The sequence below is a fragment of the Phoca vitulina genome, unplaced genomic scaffold, assembly GCF_004348235.1.
Source record: "Phoca vitulina isolate PV1807 unplaced genomic scaffold, GSC_HSeal_1.0 scaffold37, whole genome shotgun sequence".
Taxonomy (NCBI): domain Eukaryota; kingdom Metazoa; phylum Chordata; class Mammalia; order Carnivora; family Phocidae; genus Phoca; species Phoca vitulina.
Genome location: NW_022589740.1, coordinates 4,472,832 through 4,493,200, shown reverse-complemented (window position 1 = coordinate 4,493,200; position 20,369 = coordinate 4,472,832). Strand labels below are relative to the sequence as shown.

The following is a 20,369-nucleotide window of genomic DNA, read 5'->3' as shown; positions in this document are numbered from 1 at the left end:
GAGAGTTTTAATCAGGAAAGGATGTTGTATTTTGTCAAATGCTTTTTCTGCATCAATTGAAAGGACCATATGGTTCTTCTTCCTCCTCTTATTAATGTGTTCTATCACATTGATTGATTTGCGAATGTTGAACCACCCTTGCATCCCGGGGATAAATCCCACTTGGTCATGGTGGATGATCCTTTTAATGTATTGTTGGATCCTATTAGCTAGGATTTTACTGAGGATTTGGAATCCATATTCATCAGGGATATTGCTCTGAAATTCTCCTTTCTGATGGGGTCTTTGCCTGGTTTGGGGATTAAGGTAATGCTGGCCTCATAGAATGAGTTTGGAAGTTTTCCTTCTGTTTCTATTTTTTGAAACAGCTTCAGTAGAATAGGTATTATTTCTTCTTTGAATGTTTGGTAGAATTCCCCAGGGAATCCATCAGGCCCTGGACTCTTGTTTTTTGGGAGGTTTTTGATCACTGCTTCAATCTCGTTACTGGTTATTGGCCTATTCAGGTTGTCAATTTCTTCCTGTTTCAGTCTTGGCAGCTTATAGGTTTCCAGGAAGGCCTCCATTCCATCCAGATTGCTCAGTTTATTGGCATATAGTTGTTAATAATTTCTAATAATTGTTTCTATTTCCTTGGTGTTAGTCGTGATCTCTCCCCTCTCATAATTTTATTAATTTGGGTCCTTTCTCTTTTCTTTTGGATAAGTTTGGCCAGTGGTTTATCAATCTTATTAATTCTTTCAAAGAACCAACTTCTAGTTTCGTTGATTGATCTACTGTGTTTCTGGTTTCTAATTCATTGATTTCTGCTCTAATTTTAATTATTTCTCTTCTAATGCGTGGCTTAGGCATCGTTTGTTGCTTTTTCTCTAGTTCTTTAAGGTGTAGAGTTAGTTGGTGAATTCGGGATTTTTCTATTTTTTTGAGTGAGTCTTGGATGGCTATGTATTTCCCCCTTAGGACCACCTTTGCAGTATCCCATAGGTTTTGGACCGATGTGTTTTCATTCTCATGGATTTCCATGAATTGTTTAAGTTCTTCTTTGATTTCTTGGTTGACCCAAACATTCTTGAGCAGAGTGGTCTTTAGCTTCCAAGTGTTTGATTTTCTGCCAAATTTTTTCTTGTGATTGAGTTCCAGTTTTAGAGCATTGTGGTCTGAGACTATGCAGGGAATAATCTCAATCTTTTGGTATCGGTTGAGACCTGATTTGTGACCCAGTATATGGTCTATTCTGGAGAAAGTTCCATGTGTGCTCGAGAAGAAGGAGTATTCTGTTGTTTTAGGGTGGAATGTTCTATAAATATCTATGAGGTCCATCTGGTCCAATGTATTATTCAAAGCTCTTGTTTCCTTGTTGATTTTCTGCTAGATGATCTGTCCATTGCTGAGAGTGGAGTATTGAGGTCTCCTACAATTAACGTATTGTTATCAATATGACTCTTTATTTTGGTTAACTGTTGGCTTATATAGATGGCTGCTCCCATGTTGGGGGCATAGATATTTACAATTGTTAGATCTTCTTGTTGGATAGACCCTTTAAGAATGATATAGCGTCCTTCTGTGTCTCTTATTAAAGACTTTAGTTTAAAATCTAATTTGTCTGATATAAGAATTGCTACCCCAGCTTTCTTTTGAGGTCCGCTGGCATGGAAGATGGATCTCCATCCCTTCACTTTCAGTCTAGATGTATCTTTAGGTTCAAAATGAGTCTCTTGTAGACAGCATATGGATGGGTCCTGTCTTTATCCAATCTGCAACCCTGTGCCGTTTTATGGGAGCGTTCAGGCCATTCACGTTGAGAGTGATTATTGAAAGATATGAATTAATTGTCATCATGTTGCCTGTGAAGACGTTGTTTTTATAGATTGTCCCTGTAAATTTCTGTTGTATATCACTCTTGGGGTCTTTCTCCTTTTATAGAACCCCCCTTAATATTTCTTGCAGGGCTGGGTTAGTGGTCACATATTCTTTCAGTTTCTGCCAGTCATGGAAGCTCTGCATCTCTCCATCCATTCTAAATGAAAGCCTTGCCGGATAAAGTATTCTTGGCTGCATGTTCTTCTCATTTAGTACCCTGAATATGTCTTGCCAGGCTTCTCTGGCTTGCCAGGTCTCTGTGGATAGGTCTGACGTTATTCTGATGTTCTTCCCTCTGTACGTAAGGACTCTCTTCCCCCTAACTGCCCTTAAGATGGTTTCCTTGGTTCTAAGATTTGCAAGTTTTACTATTACATGCCAGGGTGTTGGCTTGTTTTCCTTGATCTTGGGAGGGGTCCTCTCTGCCTCTAGGACTCAAATGTTTGTTTCATTCCCAGATTAGGGAAGTTCTCAGCTACGATTTGCTCAAATACATCTTCTAGTCCTCTCTCTCTCTCCACTCCCTCCAGGATTCCAATTATTCTGACATTGGAACGCTTCATGGTGTCACTTATTTCTCTGATTCTATTTTCATGGATTCTGAGTTGTTTTTCCCTGGCCTCCTCTTTTCCCTTTTTATCTATTATATTGTCTTCCACTTCGCTTATTCTGTCTTCTGCCTCAGTTACCTTAGCTGTTAGATTATCTAGATTGGATTGGATCTCATTGATAGCATTTTTAAGTTCTGCCAATTCACCTTTTATTTCTGCCCTTAGAGACTCTATGTTGCCATTCATTGATTTCTCCATTCTGGCCATTGTCTTCACAGTTGCTAGCCTGAATTCCATCTCCGACATCTTGGTTATATCTGCATCCATTTGTAAATCTGCATCATAAGTCATAATCTCTGAGTCTTTTCTGTTTTGGGGGCTCCTCCTCTTAGTCATTCTGTTGATGGGTGTTTGAGGGAATGTATAGAGTCCAAATTATTGACCAGAACCCAAGCAAGATGCACCTATTTTCTTGGGACCTTAGGGTTGCTGGCCTCTTGTTTTCCCAGCCTGTGTTCTGCTGGAGGGGCCTGCCGCGGCTGTTACTCAGGCAACCCTGTTTGGGCGGAGTTGCCCTGCGCCCCTGTGGCGGGGGATGGGCTCAGTGGGAATCAGTTTTTGGGGCTTTTGTTCTCTGGCGGCTTTCCCTGGCGGCTTTCTGCGTCTCTTCTGTGAGTCAGAGTAGAAGAGACCGTTTCCAACCCTCTGCCTCAGAGCAGAGAGACCTCAGTCTGTTCTTCAGTGAGCTCTCCAGGCCACACCGTCTCCGTTTCTGTCTGTGCTGCTATAAACTGCAGCGGCCTGGGTTGTGCGCCCCTCCGCAGCGCCCCCAGTCCTGCCTCCAGGTCAGGGCACGTTTCTGCCCTTTGTGCTTCTAAAACTGCCAGCCACTCCCAGTTTGCTTGCAGGACCTCGCGCTCTGGGTTTCTGCCCTGGGGGTTATAGTTTGCAGGTGCGACCCTGGTGTTCTGGGTTCCGCCCCGGGGGCTGCCCTAAAGTCCTTTCCCCTGCTGCTACCGGTCTGCGAGTCTGTGCCCTCTCCGCATTGCGTGAGGCTGTCGCTCACCGGCGGTGTAGGAGCCCCACGGCCAGGCACCCTCCCGCTGCCATTTATCCTCCGATATCTGCCCGCGGAATCAGGGCTCCCCGCTTCGTACCTCAAAACCAACCGCCTGCGATATTCTGTTTGTAGAGATCCAGATCTTCTTACATCTCAGGCTGGTTTCGTGGGTGCTCAGAGTGGTCTGGTAGATATCCAGCTCAATTCCGGGGACCAGTTGAAGTAGGGTCCCCTACTCCTCTGCCATCTTTCCCCCCTCCCCGCTTCATGGTTTTAAAGTGATTGCCCTACCCTATATTTATGCTCAGAGGCAGGTAGGAAGAAAGCGAAGGGGGAAAAGCAAAATGCAAAAAGGAAGCCAAGTCAGCTTCCTTTTAAGGAGTGCTCCTGGAAGTACCACCCAGCAACCTCCACTTAAATCTCATTTGTTGAAACTGGTTCACGTGGCTATCCATCTGTGGGGAAGAACAGTTCTTAGGGGGGTATGTTGCTCTCCCCAACAAAATGGGACTCTATCAAGAGGCAAGGAAAAATGTATTTAGTTGCAATTTGCCGCAAATATCTTTTTTTAAAGTCCTTTCCTAAATGGTATAATTTCTCAAATACTGTACTTCAGCCCAATAAATTAGAGTAGATCTTGTACCTTCCTACTTCTCAGCACAGTTCTACTCTCCTAGAATGTTGATCGCCTTTCATTCATATAAATCTAGTCTGTTGTACAGAATCAGTTTTAAATGTGACCTCTCTAATAAAACTCATCAGTTTAAACCCAGTTTGAAATGTTATTTACCCCCTCCAGATACCAGTAAGCAATTGTCACAGTAATTAATTTATTGAGAATTTATGTTGCCTAGTGGGATCTCTTCTCCTGTTGCCTGTGACTGATTTTGTTTGTTTTGTTAATATTGCATATCTGTATTATGTTTCCTCAGTTAACTTGTAAACTTCAGCTTTATGGTCCTTGTCCACAGGAAGGCTATAATCTCAGTGTCTCTCACTGTGCTTTGTATATAGTAGCACACAATATTTATTCAGTTAATGAATTTAACAAAGTCACTGCTTTCAGTGACGCCTTCTTTGTATATGAGGGATGCCTTATCAGTATCACTTTCTTTTGTAACTTACTGTTTTTTTTCTTAACAGGCAAATGTTCTGAATAAAACTCTGTTTGGGAATGGCTTGCCTTACAATGACAGAAATGGAAGGAACATCCGTATCTCCTGTACAACAGAATGGTGACATTCCTGGAAATGCGAATCCCGTGAAGCAAATAGATCCACTCCTACAGGTGTATCTTTATCATTCTCTTGAGAAAGCTGAAGGAGAGTATCTGAAGTTTCCAACTGGGGAGTATGTTGCAGAAGAAATTTGTGTTGCTGCTTCTAAAGCTTGTGGTAAATATTAAAAAAAATTATTTTCTCCTTGGGGTGCCTGGGTGGCTCAGTCAGTTAAGCGTCTGCCTTCGGCTCAGGTCATGATCCCAGGGTCCTGGGATCGAGCCCCGCATCGGGCTCCCTGCTCAGCGGGAAGCCTGCTTCTCCCTCTGCCTCTGCCGCTCCCCCTGCTTGTGCTCTCTCTCTCTCTCTGACAAATAAATAAAAATCTTAAAAAAAAAAACCTATTTTCTCCTTGTTAATGGATCATCACTTCAACTATGCTACTCTAATACAATGTAGATGGATAACGTATTATTATTATTTTTTTTTTTAAATGCTTATATGCCAGTGTGCTGTCAAAGGGAGAGCTGCCAGAGCTTGGAGACCTGTTTGCTACCTGGTGCTGCGTCACACCGGGGTCTCTGCAGGCGCCGAGCTCCTCGGTTGCCCCAGGTGCAGCTCTCGAAGTCCCTGGTGCAGCCGCTGCCTGCCACAGGGTTCAGGCAGCAAACTTTGATGGAGTGTGTTGTTTCCAACAGGGGAGAGTGCACAGGCCCAGGGAGCATGGCTGCCTGCCTCCACCTAGATTTCAAAGGATGGAGCCGGGCAGCCGGGAGCCTTGGTGCCAATCTCTGGTAAAGCTTCAAAGACAGAAACCTTGTCCCAGTGTGTCCTGTAGGCAAGAGAACAGATTGGAGAACAGATTATCATGTCAAAGAGGATTATTCTTGAGCCTTAGGTCTAATGGAATTTGCCCTGTTGGGTTTTAGACTTGCTTGGGACCTGTCACTCCTTTTTTTCTGTTCCCCTTTTGGAGATCTTATGCCTGTCCTATCGTATTTTGGAAGCATTTAAATTGTTCGATTTCACAGATTCACAGCTGGAGTGCAGTTTGCTTCAGGATGAATGGTACCTTGGGTCTCACCCAAATATGATTTAGTTGATATTCAGATGAGTCTTCGAACTTCAGACTTTTGAGTTGATGCTGGAATGAGTTAAGACTTTGGGGGCTGCTGGGATGGAGTGAATATATTTTGAATATGAAAAGGATGTGAATTTTGGGGTTCCAGGGGCAAAATGGTAGGTTTCTATTGCTATGTCTTCATGTCTCCTTATCTTTTTTCTGCAGTCTTTAGAAGTTTTATTTGGATTACTTTTTAATAGTTTCCATTGTCTCATCATGTTTGTGTTTTGCTCTACCTTCTTTACTAGATAGAATATATTACAGTACCTGATTTAACTTTGTTCATTGGTAATTCTACCATCTCTGTCATTTCTAGGTATCCTTCTACTGATTGATGTTTCTTCTGGTTATAGGTCATATTTTCCTGCTTTTTCAAATGCCTACAATTTTTTATTGGATGCTGGATATTGTAATGTAAATTTGCAATTTACATTGTTGCCTGCTGGATTTTGTTGTATTCTTTAATTAGTGATGGACTTTGTTCTGGCACGTGGTTAGGTAATTGGTGGTTTACTTAGCTGCTTTTGAGATCTTCTCCTCCTTCTCTTTCTTCTTCTATCTTTCGTTAAATAATCCAGTATTTCTAGTATATTCACAGAACCATGCAGCTGTCCTATCAGTTTTTAGCATCCCCAGAAAGAAACCTCTTACCCATCAGAAATAATTTTCCATTTCTCTCCCAGCTCCCCCAACAACAAATTTGCTTATATCTCTAAGAATTTGTTTATTTGGAACATTTCATGTAAGTGGAATCATGCCATATGTGTTTTTTTGTGACAAGGAGTTGAATTCCTGAGTCATATTGTAACTTTGTCCTTCACCTTTTGAGGAACTGCCGGAATATTTTCAGGGCACCTACATCATTTTACATTTCCACCAGCAGTGTATGAAGGTCCCAATTTTTCTGCATCCTGATCAATACTTGTTATTACTGGTCTTTTTGATGAATGACATACTAGTGGGTGTGAAGTGGTATCTCATTGTGTTTTTTTGAAAAAGCTTTATTGATAAATGATTCACATATCATACATTTCATACTTTTAAATAAAAAGTGTACATTTCAGTGGTTTTTAGTATCACCAGTCAATTTTAGAACATTTTTTCATCCCAAAAGAAACTCTGTGCTATCACTCTCAAACCCCTTCATCCCTCTCCAGCCTCAGGCATTCCTCTAATCTATATTCTGTCTCAATGCATTTGTTTGTCTAGATATTTCATATAGATGGGGTCATATAATATGTGGCCTTTTGTTACTAGCTTCTTACACTTATATATAATAGCCCCCTGCCATGGAAATCTTTAGTAAAAGGTGAAAGATTTATGTGATCTGAAGAGAAGCTCCAGAGTATTCTACTAATACAATTTTTGTGAAGTTCATCCATGTTGTACCATCTGTCAGTACTTCATTATTTTATGGCTGAATAATATGCTACTCTATGGATAATGCCACATATTATTTAACCATTGATCATTTGCTGGACATTTTGGCTGTTTTAGTCTTTGTCTATCATGAATAATGTTCCTGTGAACATTGTGTACAATGTTGTGTACAATGCGGACAGATGATTTCATTTCTGTGTGTATACCCAGGGGAGGAATTGTGGGTCAAATGGTAACTCTTATGTTTAATTTTTTGAGGAACTACCAGACTGTTTTCCAAAGTGGCTGCACCATTTTATATTCATACCAGTAGGGTGTCAGTGTTCTGACTACTCCACATCCCTAATAACACTTGTTATATGACCTTTAAAACTTATATCCATTCTAATGGGTATAAAATGGTATCTTATTATAGTTTTGATTATTTTTTTTTCCAGATTACCAATTCTTTTGAGTATCTTTGCATTGCTTATTGGCAATTTGTGCATCTTCTTTGGAGAAATGTTTATTCATATCCTTTGTCCACTTTTTAAATAGGTTTTGTTTGTTTGTTTGTTATGGGGTTGTTAATAGTTATATTTTCTAGATACAGATCCCTTATCAAATATATGATTTGGAAGTCTTTTCTCCCATTTTGTGTTTTGTCTTTTCATTGTCTGGCTCTGGTAGCGTTCTTTGAAGCAAAGATTTTTCATTCTAATGAAATCTTCTTATTTATTTTTGTTGTGGTTGCTTGTGTTTTTGTGTCATATCTGAGAATCCATTACCAAATCCTAGTTCATGAAGAATTACCCCTGTAGTTTCTTCTAGGAGTTTTATGGTTGTAGTTTTGCTTCACTTTGAGTTCATTTTTGCAGCTGGTTTGAAGTGGAGGTGCAGTGTCATTTTTTTGCATGTGAATATCTATGTGTTACTGACTTCTCCCACTTTGTATAGTATTTAGAGGATTCATCTATGTTGTACCATGTATTAGAACATTATTCTTTTATGGCTAAATATATTCAGCTAAATAGTATCAAATACGTGATACAACACGGATGAACCTTGTAAATATTAGGAAGTGTAAAAAGCCAGTAACAAATGAATATCTACATGCAAATCCCAGCACCATTTGATGAAAAGGCTGTGATTTCCCTGCTCAGTAGTCTCAGAACCCTTTCAAAGTATTATTTGGCCTTAAATGAGTGGGTTTGTTTCTGGATTTTCAGTTCTGGTGTCTGTATGTCTTAACGCCAGTACCATACTCTCTGCATCATTACGGCTTTGTAGTAAGTTTTATAATCCGAGAGTGTGAGTTTTCCAACTTTCTTGTTCTTTTTCAAGATTGTTTTATTTTTTATTTTTCTAAATCTCTTTTATTAGATTTTGTGTTAAAGTTTTTGTACTGTTATTTTAGGATTACCCTAGATATCACAATGTACGTTTTTGGCTTATTACAGTCTTAAGCTCGTATGTTAATAATTTTGTAAACAATTCAAGAACTTGAGAGCAGTTTAACTCCATTTACTTCTCTTCACTTTTGGTACCAATGTTATCATATGTTTTATTTCTGCAGGCATCATAAACCCCACAGGACACTTACATTATTGTTGCTTTAATAGTCATTCTTTTGTATTTACCCTTTGTTCTTTATTCTTTCCTGTACTCCCATGCTTCTACCTGTCATCATTTTCCTTCAGCCTAAAGAACTCCTTTTAGTATTTCTGTATCTCAGATCTGCTGATGACAGATACCTTCAGCTCTTATTTATCTGAGAATGTCTTTTCTTTTTGCTTTCTTTTTTTGAAAGGTATTGTCACAGGGTCTAGAATTCTTGGCTGGCTTCCCCCCTACCCCTTCATTCAGTGTTCTTACTATGTTCTATTCATTCATTGTCTGGCTTCCATGGTTTTTGTTGAAAAGCTGCCTATTAGTCTTTTATTTCTCCTTTGAAGGTAATATGTTTCTACGCTCTGGTTACTTTTAAGGTTTTTCTTTCTGTTCTTCATCTTCAGCAGTTTGCCTGTGGTGTACCTATATGTTGTTTTCTTTGTCTTTATTTTGCTTTGGGCTCTCTGATCTTGCTGAATTTGTAGGTCAGTATCTGTTTAGCTTTGGAAAATTCTTGGCCTTTCAGGGACATGTAAATTAGGTCCATTTGACAGGTCTTAAATGCCTTTTATACTGTCTTCAGTTATTTCCATTCTGTTATTTTTTTGTCCTTCAATTTGGGTACTTTTATTGACTTGTTTTTGTGTCGACTGATTCTGTTTTCTTTTTCTTTTTTTTTTTAAAGATTTTATTTATTTATTTGAGAGAGAGAGAGAGCACATGAGAGGGGGAGGGCCAGAGGGAGAAGCAGACTCCCTGCTGAGCAGGGAGCCCGATGCGGGACCCGATCCTGGGACTCCAGGATCATGACCTGAGCCGAAGGCAGTCGCTTAACCAACTGAGCCACCCAGGCGCCGTCGACTGATTCTGTTTTCTATAGTAGTATATTGTGTGCTGTTAAAGCCCTCTGTTGGTCCATGGTTTAGTAGTATCAGTATCGCCAGGGAGGTTGTTAGAAATGCAGTATCTCAGGTCCCATCCCAGGATCAGTGAATAACCATGCTTTTCAAGCTTTTCAACAAAAACCATGGAAGCCGAAAGACAGTCTCCAGGTTGTTATAATGATGAACATTAAATTTTGAAAAGTACTGGTATAGTTCATTCTAGCTCATTCAGTTAGGGAGAACAAAGAAACTATTTATTTATATAGTTTATAAAGCCCAGTTAGGATTTACTCTTGGGATCTTTACAGTGGAACCCATGTTATGTGCCATGTACTTTGCTAAGTACTTTATTCATATTATGGCATTTTATCCTTCCGACTATCCTTTGAACTCAGTTTTCTGTCCTTATTCTTTAGATGATGAAGTATAAGCTTAGATTAACTACCACAAGTTTACCTAGCTAGTAAATGGCTGAGCGCAGACTTAACTCATATCAGACTTTAAGCTAATGCTATATAGATTATCACTGTTTAAACTGGGATACTTTTGAGATAAAAAGATATGCTATTAATAATTATGCTGGAACAGTAGACAAACCAAACCTATCTTGGTCCAGCCAGGTTATATGCTCATCCTGTCTGTAGCGTTATGCTATATAACACCTCTCTTTTCTTTTCTGTTTAGCTATTTTAGCTTCAGGAGCATTTACAGCTGATCCTCTGTTTATATACATTTTATGTATCCTGCCTGCATTTACATTGAATAGCTAAATCCTCCTGTGCTTTCAGTTTATGCATTACCTCTTCAGAAGCCTTCATTGAAGTCTTTACTTCATTTGACTCTCTTGATAAATGTTTTTACCTCTGTTAAAACCAGAGCTGAATAGAAGTTAAAGTGATGAAAATGTATTTTACTTAATAAACCATTGTAATAGGGAAGATATTCTAGTATAGAAGTGAGCTTGACTGAATACAGCCTGAACAGGTGGGGTTTTATAGCCAAGGAGAAAGATCGGCTGGGGCACTGGTGAATGGAAAGTTACTAAGAGTAGACATCAAGTCTGGGGGGACTCTGGGTCAACCAGCCTAATATGATTCTTGCCATAGGCAGGCCAAGGTCATCAGTTATCATCTGGTGGATAATAGGGGTGAGGAGTTTGATTAGATATCAAAGGTGGGGAACTCTTGCTAAATGGACTTAGGATTCTTGCTAAAACTTGATTCTACATGGAAAAACATGTATGAGCAACGTATGAGGATTCAGAGGAGCCTTGCTAAAATTTGGTCAAGCAAAGAATCTTTTTCATCTCTCCCCTGTACTTCATTGTTTTCTTATTGTCTTTACTATCATTGCACTTACCCTTTTGAATTGTAGTTCCCCAGTGGCATCTCTGAGTCATCTGCTACAATGTGAGTTCCTAAAGTTGAGCACTATTTTTATTTTTATATATCCTGTACCCCTCTTGTGCTTATTATGGAATAGGGACTCTTAATATTAGTGGGATGATGACTGGTCTTGCTCTAGAATGATATGGAACTGAATCACAGTTATGATAGTGGCTTGGAAAATAAACACATTAAAGTGCTTTTAATAAATAAAAATACAAATAATTTGGACTTGGTGTATAGGGAAAGAAAGGGTTAAAAATGACTGAGGTTTCTGTGTGGTCCTAGTTTTTCAGTATAATGTATATCTCAAATACAGTGTCATTGCTTTTTCATCCTTTCTAGGACAACCCAATTAACATGAACTAAGAAAAATGAAATAAGTATTAATATATAATTGCCATTTTGGAATAAGATATCAGTGTGACTAAACACTTTCTTTTGTTATTTGTTTGCAGGGCTGACTTAACCATTTTTCTTTTGGTGTGTATCCCCCTTTTTTTCTGACCCTTTTGTGCCAATTTATATAGATACATTCATTTTCCTATTTTGATACCTATAATTAAGGTATGCAGTCCAATTTGAAGAAATCATTATTTGTCATTTAAAGAAAATCCTGGTGATTCATCGATATGAATTCACTTTTCCCGCTTGTTTGATTATGCTGTTGTTTGAAAATCATGACCATTGTCTTCTTTTAAAAAAAATCCCTGTTATCATGTGCTAAGAATAATGGTTCCATATACAATTTTGTTTGCATGATTACATTTAAACTAAGTGCTACTTTTTTGTTAAGATTCTCTTCCCAGTATTTTCTCTTCTCAAGGTAATTTCATATCAGGTCTATTATGGCCCTTTCCTGGGCATTTTCATCTCCTACTCTGTCTCTTACATACCTAGAACACTGGGTGCGTGAAGCATTTTGTGCGGAGACGAGAGGTGGTAGGTAGATAAAAGAAGTAATATGTGCAAGGCACTGGGACGTGAGATTACCATGCTGACTACTTGACTGACTGGATGGTGTTATTCAAATTTTCAAGTTTAAAATATTTTTTAGTGCATAATTAGCCTAGATCAAAATAGTATTCAGATAAAATAACTCTTTCTCCAGTTATTGAATGGCATTATTTCCTGTCATGGTTATTTTAAAATTCAGAGAAAGACAAGCCATCATTCTCTATAGTTTCAAGGTGATTAACATGATGAACTCTAATCTTGGTATTGATTAGTATCTTTTTTAATTTCTTTTTTTCCTTTCCCCCCCTTTTTTTTGACATGAGGACTTACTGTTTTTATTTAATGAATTCTTTTTTAAAAAGATGGTTTTTCTCTACTGTACTCTTAACTTCCTTTTCTCTTTGTCCCATCCTAGTAACTGGGGCAATAATCTCTTGTGTGTCCTTCTATAGTTTTTTCCATGATCATATAAACATATATGGAAACATAATACCCCTCCCTCCTATATACACAGTCCTGAGAATTTTGAGGTTAATATTTTATAAAATGGAATCATATTTTATGCTTCTTGCCTTTATCATGAAAACATACATTGTGAAAAATCTATTCAAGCCACACACTTTTGCACTAATTTTTTTTATTGAGTTTCCTAATATTCTGCTCCATGGATTGTACTACCATATTTTTTTCGATTTTTCTACTCTTGAATTTACATTTTCTTACTACTGTACTGTACTTTTAGGAGTACATTGCTGGGTTGAAAGGTTGACATTTCTAGCAATTATGTAACATCGTCCCTTTTCACCATCATCTAATCAGCCCTAGATGTTATCCTCTTAATTTTGCTAGCTGAATGGTATAAAGTGATATCACATAATTTTAATTTGTATTTTCTTCAGTGCTAGGTATTACCATCCTTTCACATGTTTATTAATTATTATTACTCATGTATTTGCTCTATTGTAAGTAACTTACATCCATTTTTTGCCATTTTCACTTTTATTTTGCATTTTTAATCCTGATTTTTTATTATAAAATATTTAAAGTGATACTTTGCATAGAAGAATATAATACATATCAGTGTAGTCACTGGACAACTTTTCAAATTTATTATTTTGCCATTTTCAGATTTTCCTCTGATTCATTGTTGTGATGAATTACATTAATTTTTCCAATTTAGCCATCTCTGCTGTTGTAAGATAAATGAACTTTGTCTTAATTTTCTTTAAAGAAACATTATAGGATTTGGTTTGCTGTTAATTAAAATGTTTAGGATTTTTCTGTCTGTTTGTTTATGATGTCTGGCTGGTTTTGGTGTCACGGTCAAACTAAACTCCCAAATTATGTCAATATCCCTTTTCTCTCTTTCTTTTCTCTATAATAGTATACCGAAGATTAGAATTGTCTTTCATGTTTGGTTGAACTCACATATAAATTTCGTCTGGGCCTAATTGTGGTTTTTCCTTTCTTCTTGTTACTTCTTTCTCTTTCCCCCCTCTTCCTTCTTCATTATATTTTTAAGTGGATATATTATAGTTCTTTTGAAGTTTTTTGTTCTTGAATCCATTTTTTAAAGTTATATATGTTTTTAAAATTGTCTGTCTACATTTTCAAATTTATTGGCATTGTTTATTCTCTTTTTGTCTTCATAACCTATAATTATACTTTAAAAAATCATTAGTGTTTATCTGTTTTTTTTTTTCTTGGTCAGATTTGACAAAAGCTTGTTTATTTTGTTGGTCATTGCAAATAATCAGCTTTTGTTTTGTTGATTCTCTTTATCAAATCTTTATTCTGTTAACTTCTATGCTGTCACATTCTTTCAGCTGTCTTAGAGATTACTCTGTTTTTTAATGTATTGAGTTAAATAACTTAGATCATTCTGTTATTTTTCTGATATAATCAGATTAAAGCTACAATTTTCCCTCTTAAGTATCAGTTTAGTTATATTCCATAATTTTATTTTTATTTGTATTTTTTTAAAGATTTATTGATTAGAGAGAGAGAGTGGGGGGGAGGGGCAGAGGGAGAGCAGCTTCAGGCCGACTCCACGCTGAGCACAGAGCCCAACACAGGGCTCAGTCTCACAACCCAGGAGATCATGACTTGAACTGAAACCAAGAATCAGCCACTTAACCTAGTGAGCCACCCAGGTGCCCCTATTCCGTAATTTTTAATACATGTTATTAATCATCATTATAAATGCTCTTTAGTTCCTCTTATAATTTCTCCTATGACCTGTGAGATATTTAGAAGTGTGTGTAAATACAAGAATGAATGCAAGGATACAGTTTAAAAGTTGTTACTCTTATATGTAACTTACTGAAATTATTACATATCTATGAGTAAACAGTTGTGATAATTTTAATAAAAATTTTAAATCTTTGTTTTCAGTGTGTCAGGTTGGTGTCATTTTTGTTTACAGTGGAGAAGAATGAAAACATTACTAGAATAAATATACTTTGGTTTTTTTTGAGGGGTATGTTTTTAAATATATAGGGTTAAAAATTTTTTTTAAGTATTCATTTCTGATTTAGTTGAAGTGTAGTTAGAGAACATGGAATGTGTGATTATTTTCTAGCACTTTGGGAGACTTGTTCTTAGACTCCAAATGATTGGGATGTGTGTGTGTATATATGTGTAAATGTTCTCTATGTCCTGGGAAATAAAGTGCATTAATTAACTGTGTGGCTTTGCTGTTTCATATGCTTTTTAAAAAGTTCAGTAGCCTTCAAACCTTTGTTAATGTATCTCCTAAAATATCTTTGAAAAACAATCACATACCCTTGCAATTTAAGTTGACTTTTAAAATTTTTCATTGTAAGTTTAAATAGTGCAGAAGATATAGGTACTAGTGCACTGTGTAAAATTTGATATTTAAAAATAAAACTGTTGTGCTGTTCTCTTAAATGTATCCAATGACCTCTAAGTATTTTAGTTGATACTCTCATTATCAATTAAAACCACACACGAATTTGAATCGACCTTTCTGTGCAAGACAACTAAAAAAATTGGATAAAATGTTTTAAAAAATCTGCTTGAAAGAGTTCCAGCAATCATATTTTAAAATGTAGGGAAGAAAGATTTAATTAAGAATTCAGTTGTGAGGGGCGCCTGGGTGGCTCAGTCGTTAAGCATCTGCCTTCGGCGCAGGTCATGATCCCAGGGTCCTGGGATCGAGCCCTGCATCAGGCTCCCTGCTCCACGGGAAGCCTGCTTCTCCCTCTCCCACTCCCCCTGCTTGTGTTCCCTCTTTCGCTGTGTCTCTCTCTGTCAAATAAATAAAGTCTTTAAAAAAAAAAAAAATTCAGTTGTGAGCCATGTTGAACCAAAAGATGTCAACCGTTACTGCATTTGTGCTGATTAAGAGTTGTTATTTCAACGCCATTACAAATTATGGATGTTATATAAATGTACTTGTTACTGTCTGAAATCATTTCTTTTTCTACTTCTTTCCTAGGAATCACACCTGTGTATCATAGTATGTTTGCTTTAATGAGTGAAACAGAAAGGATTTGGTATCCGCCCAACCATGTCTTCCATATAGATGAATCAACCAGGCACAATGTACTCTACAGAATAAGGTACTTTCTCCAATAAAGTGACTCATTTAATGGTGAAAAGGCAAAGTGAGAGAAATCAAACATATTTTTAAATTGCAAGGTACTTGATAATAGAGACCAGAACTTCATTTAAGACATTTTGTCCACCAGAGGACATGTTTTTACATATTTTTTTCACAAGAATGCTCTGGCTTTTCTGGTGGGATGCTACTTTACCACTTATGATTATAATTAAATTTAAAAATGATGAGAATGGCCTTTACTAACAAAATCCCGAATGTTTGGAATAGTGTTAGTTTCCCAGGAAATTCAGTGTTTTGTGCAATAAAATGTAATCTTACATCTCTTTTTAATAATTTTTTTAGAGTTGAAGTGAAGGAAAGATATGATTTTGCCAGTGTTTATTTACAGCCTCAAATTATTAGTTAATTCATTTCATAATTTATGGAAATACGTTATACCAGTTTAGAGAAATCTAGAGGTACTTTTCCACTCAAAAGGATAGAACAAAGAAATAAGTTTCATCTGTGGCTCTTATGAAATAGATTCATTCCATGCAGAGTCAGTGTTGCATAGTAAAAAAGCACATGGACTCATTCATGATCTTAGAGAGGAAAGAAAAGGAAGCCTTAAAAAACTAAGACTCAAGAGAAACATCCTTACCATGGTAAAGGGTATTTACCAAAAGCAGGTAGCAAATAGTATTCTCAAATGGTAAGATGTTAGAAGCAATCTCTGTAAAATCAAAAACAAGACAGAAAACAAAGATAGCCACCACCACTGCTTCTATTTAGGATTTTAGTGGAGTTCCTAACAAGTACGGTAAGACAAGAAGAATGAATAAAATATTTGATAATTGAGAACAAAGGGGCTCCTGGGTGGCTCAGTCGTTAAGCATCTGCCTTCAGCTCAGGTCATGATCCCTGGGGTCCTAGGATCGAGCCCCACGTCGGGCTCACTGCTCAGCGGGGAGCCTGCTTCTCCCTCTCCCACTCCCCTTGCTTGTGTTCCCTCTCTCCCTGTGTCTCTGTCAAATGAATAAATAAAATCCTTAAAAAAAATAATTGAGAACAAAGAAACAAAGAGTCATTATTTGGAGATGAAAGGATTGTTAACATAGACAGTGTAAACAAACTTACAGGCATCAATAATAAGCATTCAGAAGAGTGCTAGATCTATATGATCAGTATGTTAAAATATCAACTATTTCTATACTCCACAAACTAACAGAAATTTAAAATAGCTAGTAGCAACAAAAAAATGCAAAGTACCTAGGATTAAATCTGTCCAAAGTTATATAAGACTTCTGTGCAGGTTTTAAGACTTTACAAAGTTGTATTTAAAAGAAGCATGCTAACATGCTACATATGATTGACAAAATATCAGTATCTTAATAAGAATATTTTCTTTATCACTTTCTGTAATGATTATACTTTCTGCAATTAGCAAGTGTATCTTTTGATTTGAAAAGGTCTTTGTAGCAGAGGTCTACAGTCTTTTTCTATAAAAGGCCAGTAGTAAATATTTTAGGCTCTATTATCTCTGTTTTAACTATTCAGCTCTGTTATTATAGTGTGAAAGCAGCCATGAATAAGTAAATGAATGGGCATGATTGTGTTCCAGTAAAACTTTATTTATAAAAACTTAACAGTGGACCAGAATGGGGCTGTGAGGCAGAGTTTGCTGACCTCTTCTTAAGAATTAAAAATTGTTTCTCATCAAATTCATGAATTTTTCCTATCCTTCATGCTGTCTATAAGAGGCACACTTTACCTTAAAAGACACAACTAAACTGAAAGTAAAGGATTGAAAAAGAACAGGCCCTCAGTAACCAAAAAGGAGCTGGAGCAGCTATATTTATATCAGACAAGATTGACTTGAAAGATATAAATTGTTATTAGAGACAAAGAAGGGACATTTTATAATGATAAAAGAGTTAATGAGTCAGGAAAACATAATATTTGTTTATAATTGTTATAATTTGTATCTGATGACGGAGCTGCACAATTCATTAAGCCAACAACTGACAGAATTGTAGGGGAAAATAGATAATTCCACAATAGTAGCTGGAGATGTCAATACATGACTTTCTTCAGAAATGGATAGGACAACTGGACAAAAGATCAGCAAGATAAAGGAAGACTTGAGCAGCACTATAAGCCAGCTAGATGTGCTTATGTAGAATATGCTACCCAGCAACAGCACAATCACATTCTCCAGGATAGACCACACATTAGTCTACAAAATGAGTCTCAATAAGTTTTAAAAGATTGGAATCATGCAAAGTATGTTTTTTGACCACAATGGAATTAATTTAGAAATCCTTAACAGAAGGAAAACTGGAAAATTCACTAATATGTGGTAATTAACAACAGTTCTAAATAACCACTTGGTCAAAGAAAATAATCACAAGGGAAAATTGAAAATACTTTGATAGGACTAAAAATGAACCTATCAACTTATAGTATGCAGTTTAAACAGTGCTTAGATGAGAATTCATAGCTGTGCACACCTATATTAAAAAAGGAAAAAGTTCTCAAATCAAGAGCATTCTACTTTAAGAAAGTAGAAAAAGAAGAGTAAATAAAACTCAAAGCAAGTCAAGGAAGGAAATAATAAAGATCAGAGTAGGGGCGCCTGGGTGGCTCAGTCTGTTAAGCGTCTGCCTTTGGCTCAGGTCATGATCCCAGGGTCCTGGGATCAAGCCCCGCATCGGGCTCCCTGCTCAGCTGGGAGCCTGCTTCTCCCTCTGCCTACTGCTCTCTCGCTTGCTCTCTCTCTTTCAAATAAATAAATGAAATCTTAAAAAATGAAATTAAAAAAAAGTAAATAAAGATCAGAGTAGAAATAAATGAAAAAGAGAAAGGAAAACAACAGAAAATCAAGAAACCAAAAGTTGGTTCTTTGAAAAGATCAACACTATTGATAAATCTTTAGATTGATCAAGATAAAAAGAGAGAAGCTTAAGGGTACCTGGGTGGCTCAATCGTTAAGCGTCTGCCTTCGGCTCAGGTCATGATCCCAGGGTCCTGGGAACTAGCCCCACATCGGGCTCCCTGCTGGGTGGGAAGCCTGCTTCTCCCTCTCTCACTCCCCCTGCTTGTGTTCCCTCTCTGTGTCACGCTCTGTCAAATAAATAAATAAATCTTAAAAAAAAAATAAAAAAGAGAAGCTTAAATTATTAAAGTCAGGAAGAGAGAACATCAATCACTGTGACATTACAGAAATAAAGATTATAGGGAACAATTGAATGCCAACAAATTATATAACCAAAATGAAGTGAACAAATGCCTAGAAAGAGCAAACTATAGGAACTGCCAAGAGAAGAAACAAAGTCTGATGGACCTCTCATAAGTACAGACATTGAATTAATAATTTAAAAAAACTTGGCACAAAGAAAAGCCCAGGCCCAAGTGGCTTCAATGGTAAATTCTATCAAACAATTAAAGAAAAATTAATACCAATTATTCACAAAAATTGGAAAGGAACACTTCCTAACTCATTCTTTTGAGTTCATACCAAATCCAGACAGACATCCAGAAGAAATGAAAACTATAGGTCAGTATCCCTTATGAATACAGGTATAAAAGTCTTCAAAATACTAGCAAACCAAATCTAGCAATATATATAAAAAGGATTAAATACCATGACCAGATGGGATTTATTCTAAGAAATACAAGGTTGCTTTAATATCCCCAAATCAATCACTATAATGTACCGTATTAGTTAAAGGACCCAAACCACATGATCATCTCAATAGAAACAGAAAAAACATTTGGTGCAATCTAACACCCTATTATGATAAAAATACTCAACACAATAGGAATGGAAAGGAACTTCCTCAGTCTCACAAAGTGCTTCTCCAAAAATCCCAAAGCTAACATTATCCATGATGACCAAAGACTAATTGCTTTCTCCCAGGGATCTGGAACAAGACAAAGATAACTGTTCTTACCACTTCTATTTAACACTATACTATAGAGTCCAGCCAGGGAAAAGAGAAAGAAATAAAAGGCATATTGGAAAAGAAGTAAAACAATCTCTATTTACAGATGATATGATCTCGTATATAAAAAATCCTAAGGAGGGGCACCTGGGTGGCTCAGTTGGTTGAGGATCTGACTGTCGTCGATTTTGGCTTGGGTCATGATCTCAGGGTCCCAGGATCGAGCCCCGGGTTGAGCTCCACACTCAATGGGGAGTCTGCTTAAGGATTCTCTCTGTCCATCTCCCCACTCTCTCTCTCTCAAATAAATAATTCTTTTTAAAAAATCCTAAGGAATTAATAAACTATTAGAACTAAATAAATAAGCTCAGTCAATTGCAGGATAGAAGATCAATATACAAAAATTATTTGTATTTCTATACACTAGCAGTAAACAATGCAAATGTGAAATTAAGAAAACAGTTCCATTTACAATAGCATTTAAAGAAGTACTTAGGAATAAGCCTCACAAAAGAAGTGCAAAAACTATGCATTGAGAAAAGCAAGATATCATTGAAGGAATTTATTTTTTAAAGATTTTATTTATTTATTTGAGAGAGAGAGTACGCAAGCAAGAGCATAAGCTGGGGGAGCAGCAGAGGGAGAGAGAGAAGCAGACTCCCCACTGAGCAGGGAGCCTGACGTGGGGCTCAATCTCAGGATTCTGAGATCATGACCTGAGTCAAAGGCAGCCGCTTAACTGACTGAGCCACCCAGGTGCCCCATTGAAAGAATTTAAAGAAACATTTATCTAAATGGAAAGATACCTCATGTTTATGGATCAGAAGACTTAATATTGTTAAGTGGAAATACT

At 37.0% G+C, this 20,369-nt stretch overlaps 1 protein-coding gene and 1 pseudogene across 3 annotated transcripts in view; one reads left to right on the top strand and one right to left on the bottom strand.

The window, feature by feature from the left end:
* Positions 1 to 20,369, top strand: part of JAK2 (Janus kinase 2) — a 151,860-nt gene that overhangs the window by 67,994 nt on the left and 63,497 nt on the right. The window contains exons 3-4 of one of the 3 annotated variants that reach the window (XM_032427619.1): positions 4,615 to 4,865; positions 15,468 to 15,591. In XM_032427619.1, coding sequence (XP_032283510.1) covers positions 4,646 to 4,865; positions 15,468 to 15,591 — 344 coding nt within the window. In that variant the 5' untranslated portion in view covers positions 4,615 to 4,645. Of the gene's footprint in view, positions 1 to 4,612; positions 4,866 to 15,467; positions 15,592 to 20,369 lie in introns of those variants that run through there. The other 2 variants (XM_032427620.1, XM_032427618.1) reach the window with 2 other exon arrangements.
* LOC116646765 lies at positions 7,070 to 7,158 on the bottom strand (annotated as a pseudogene).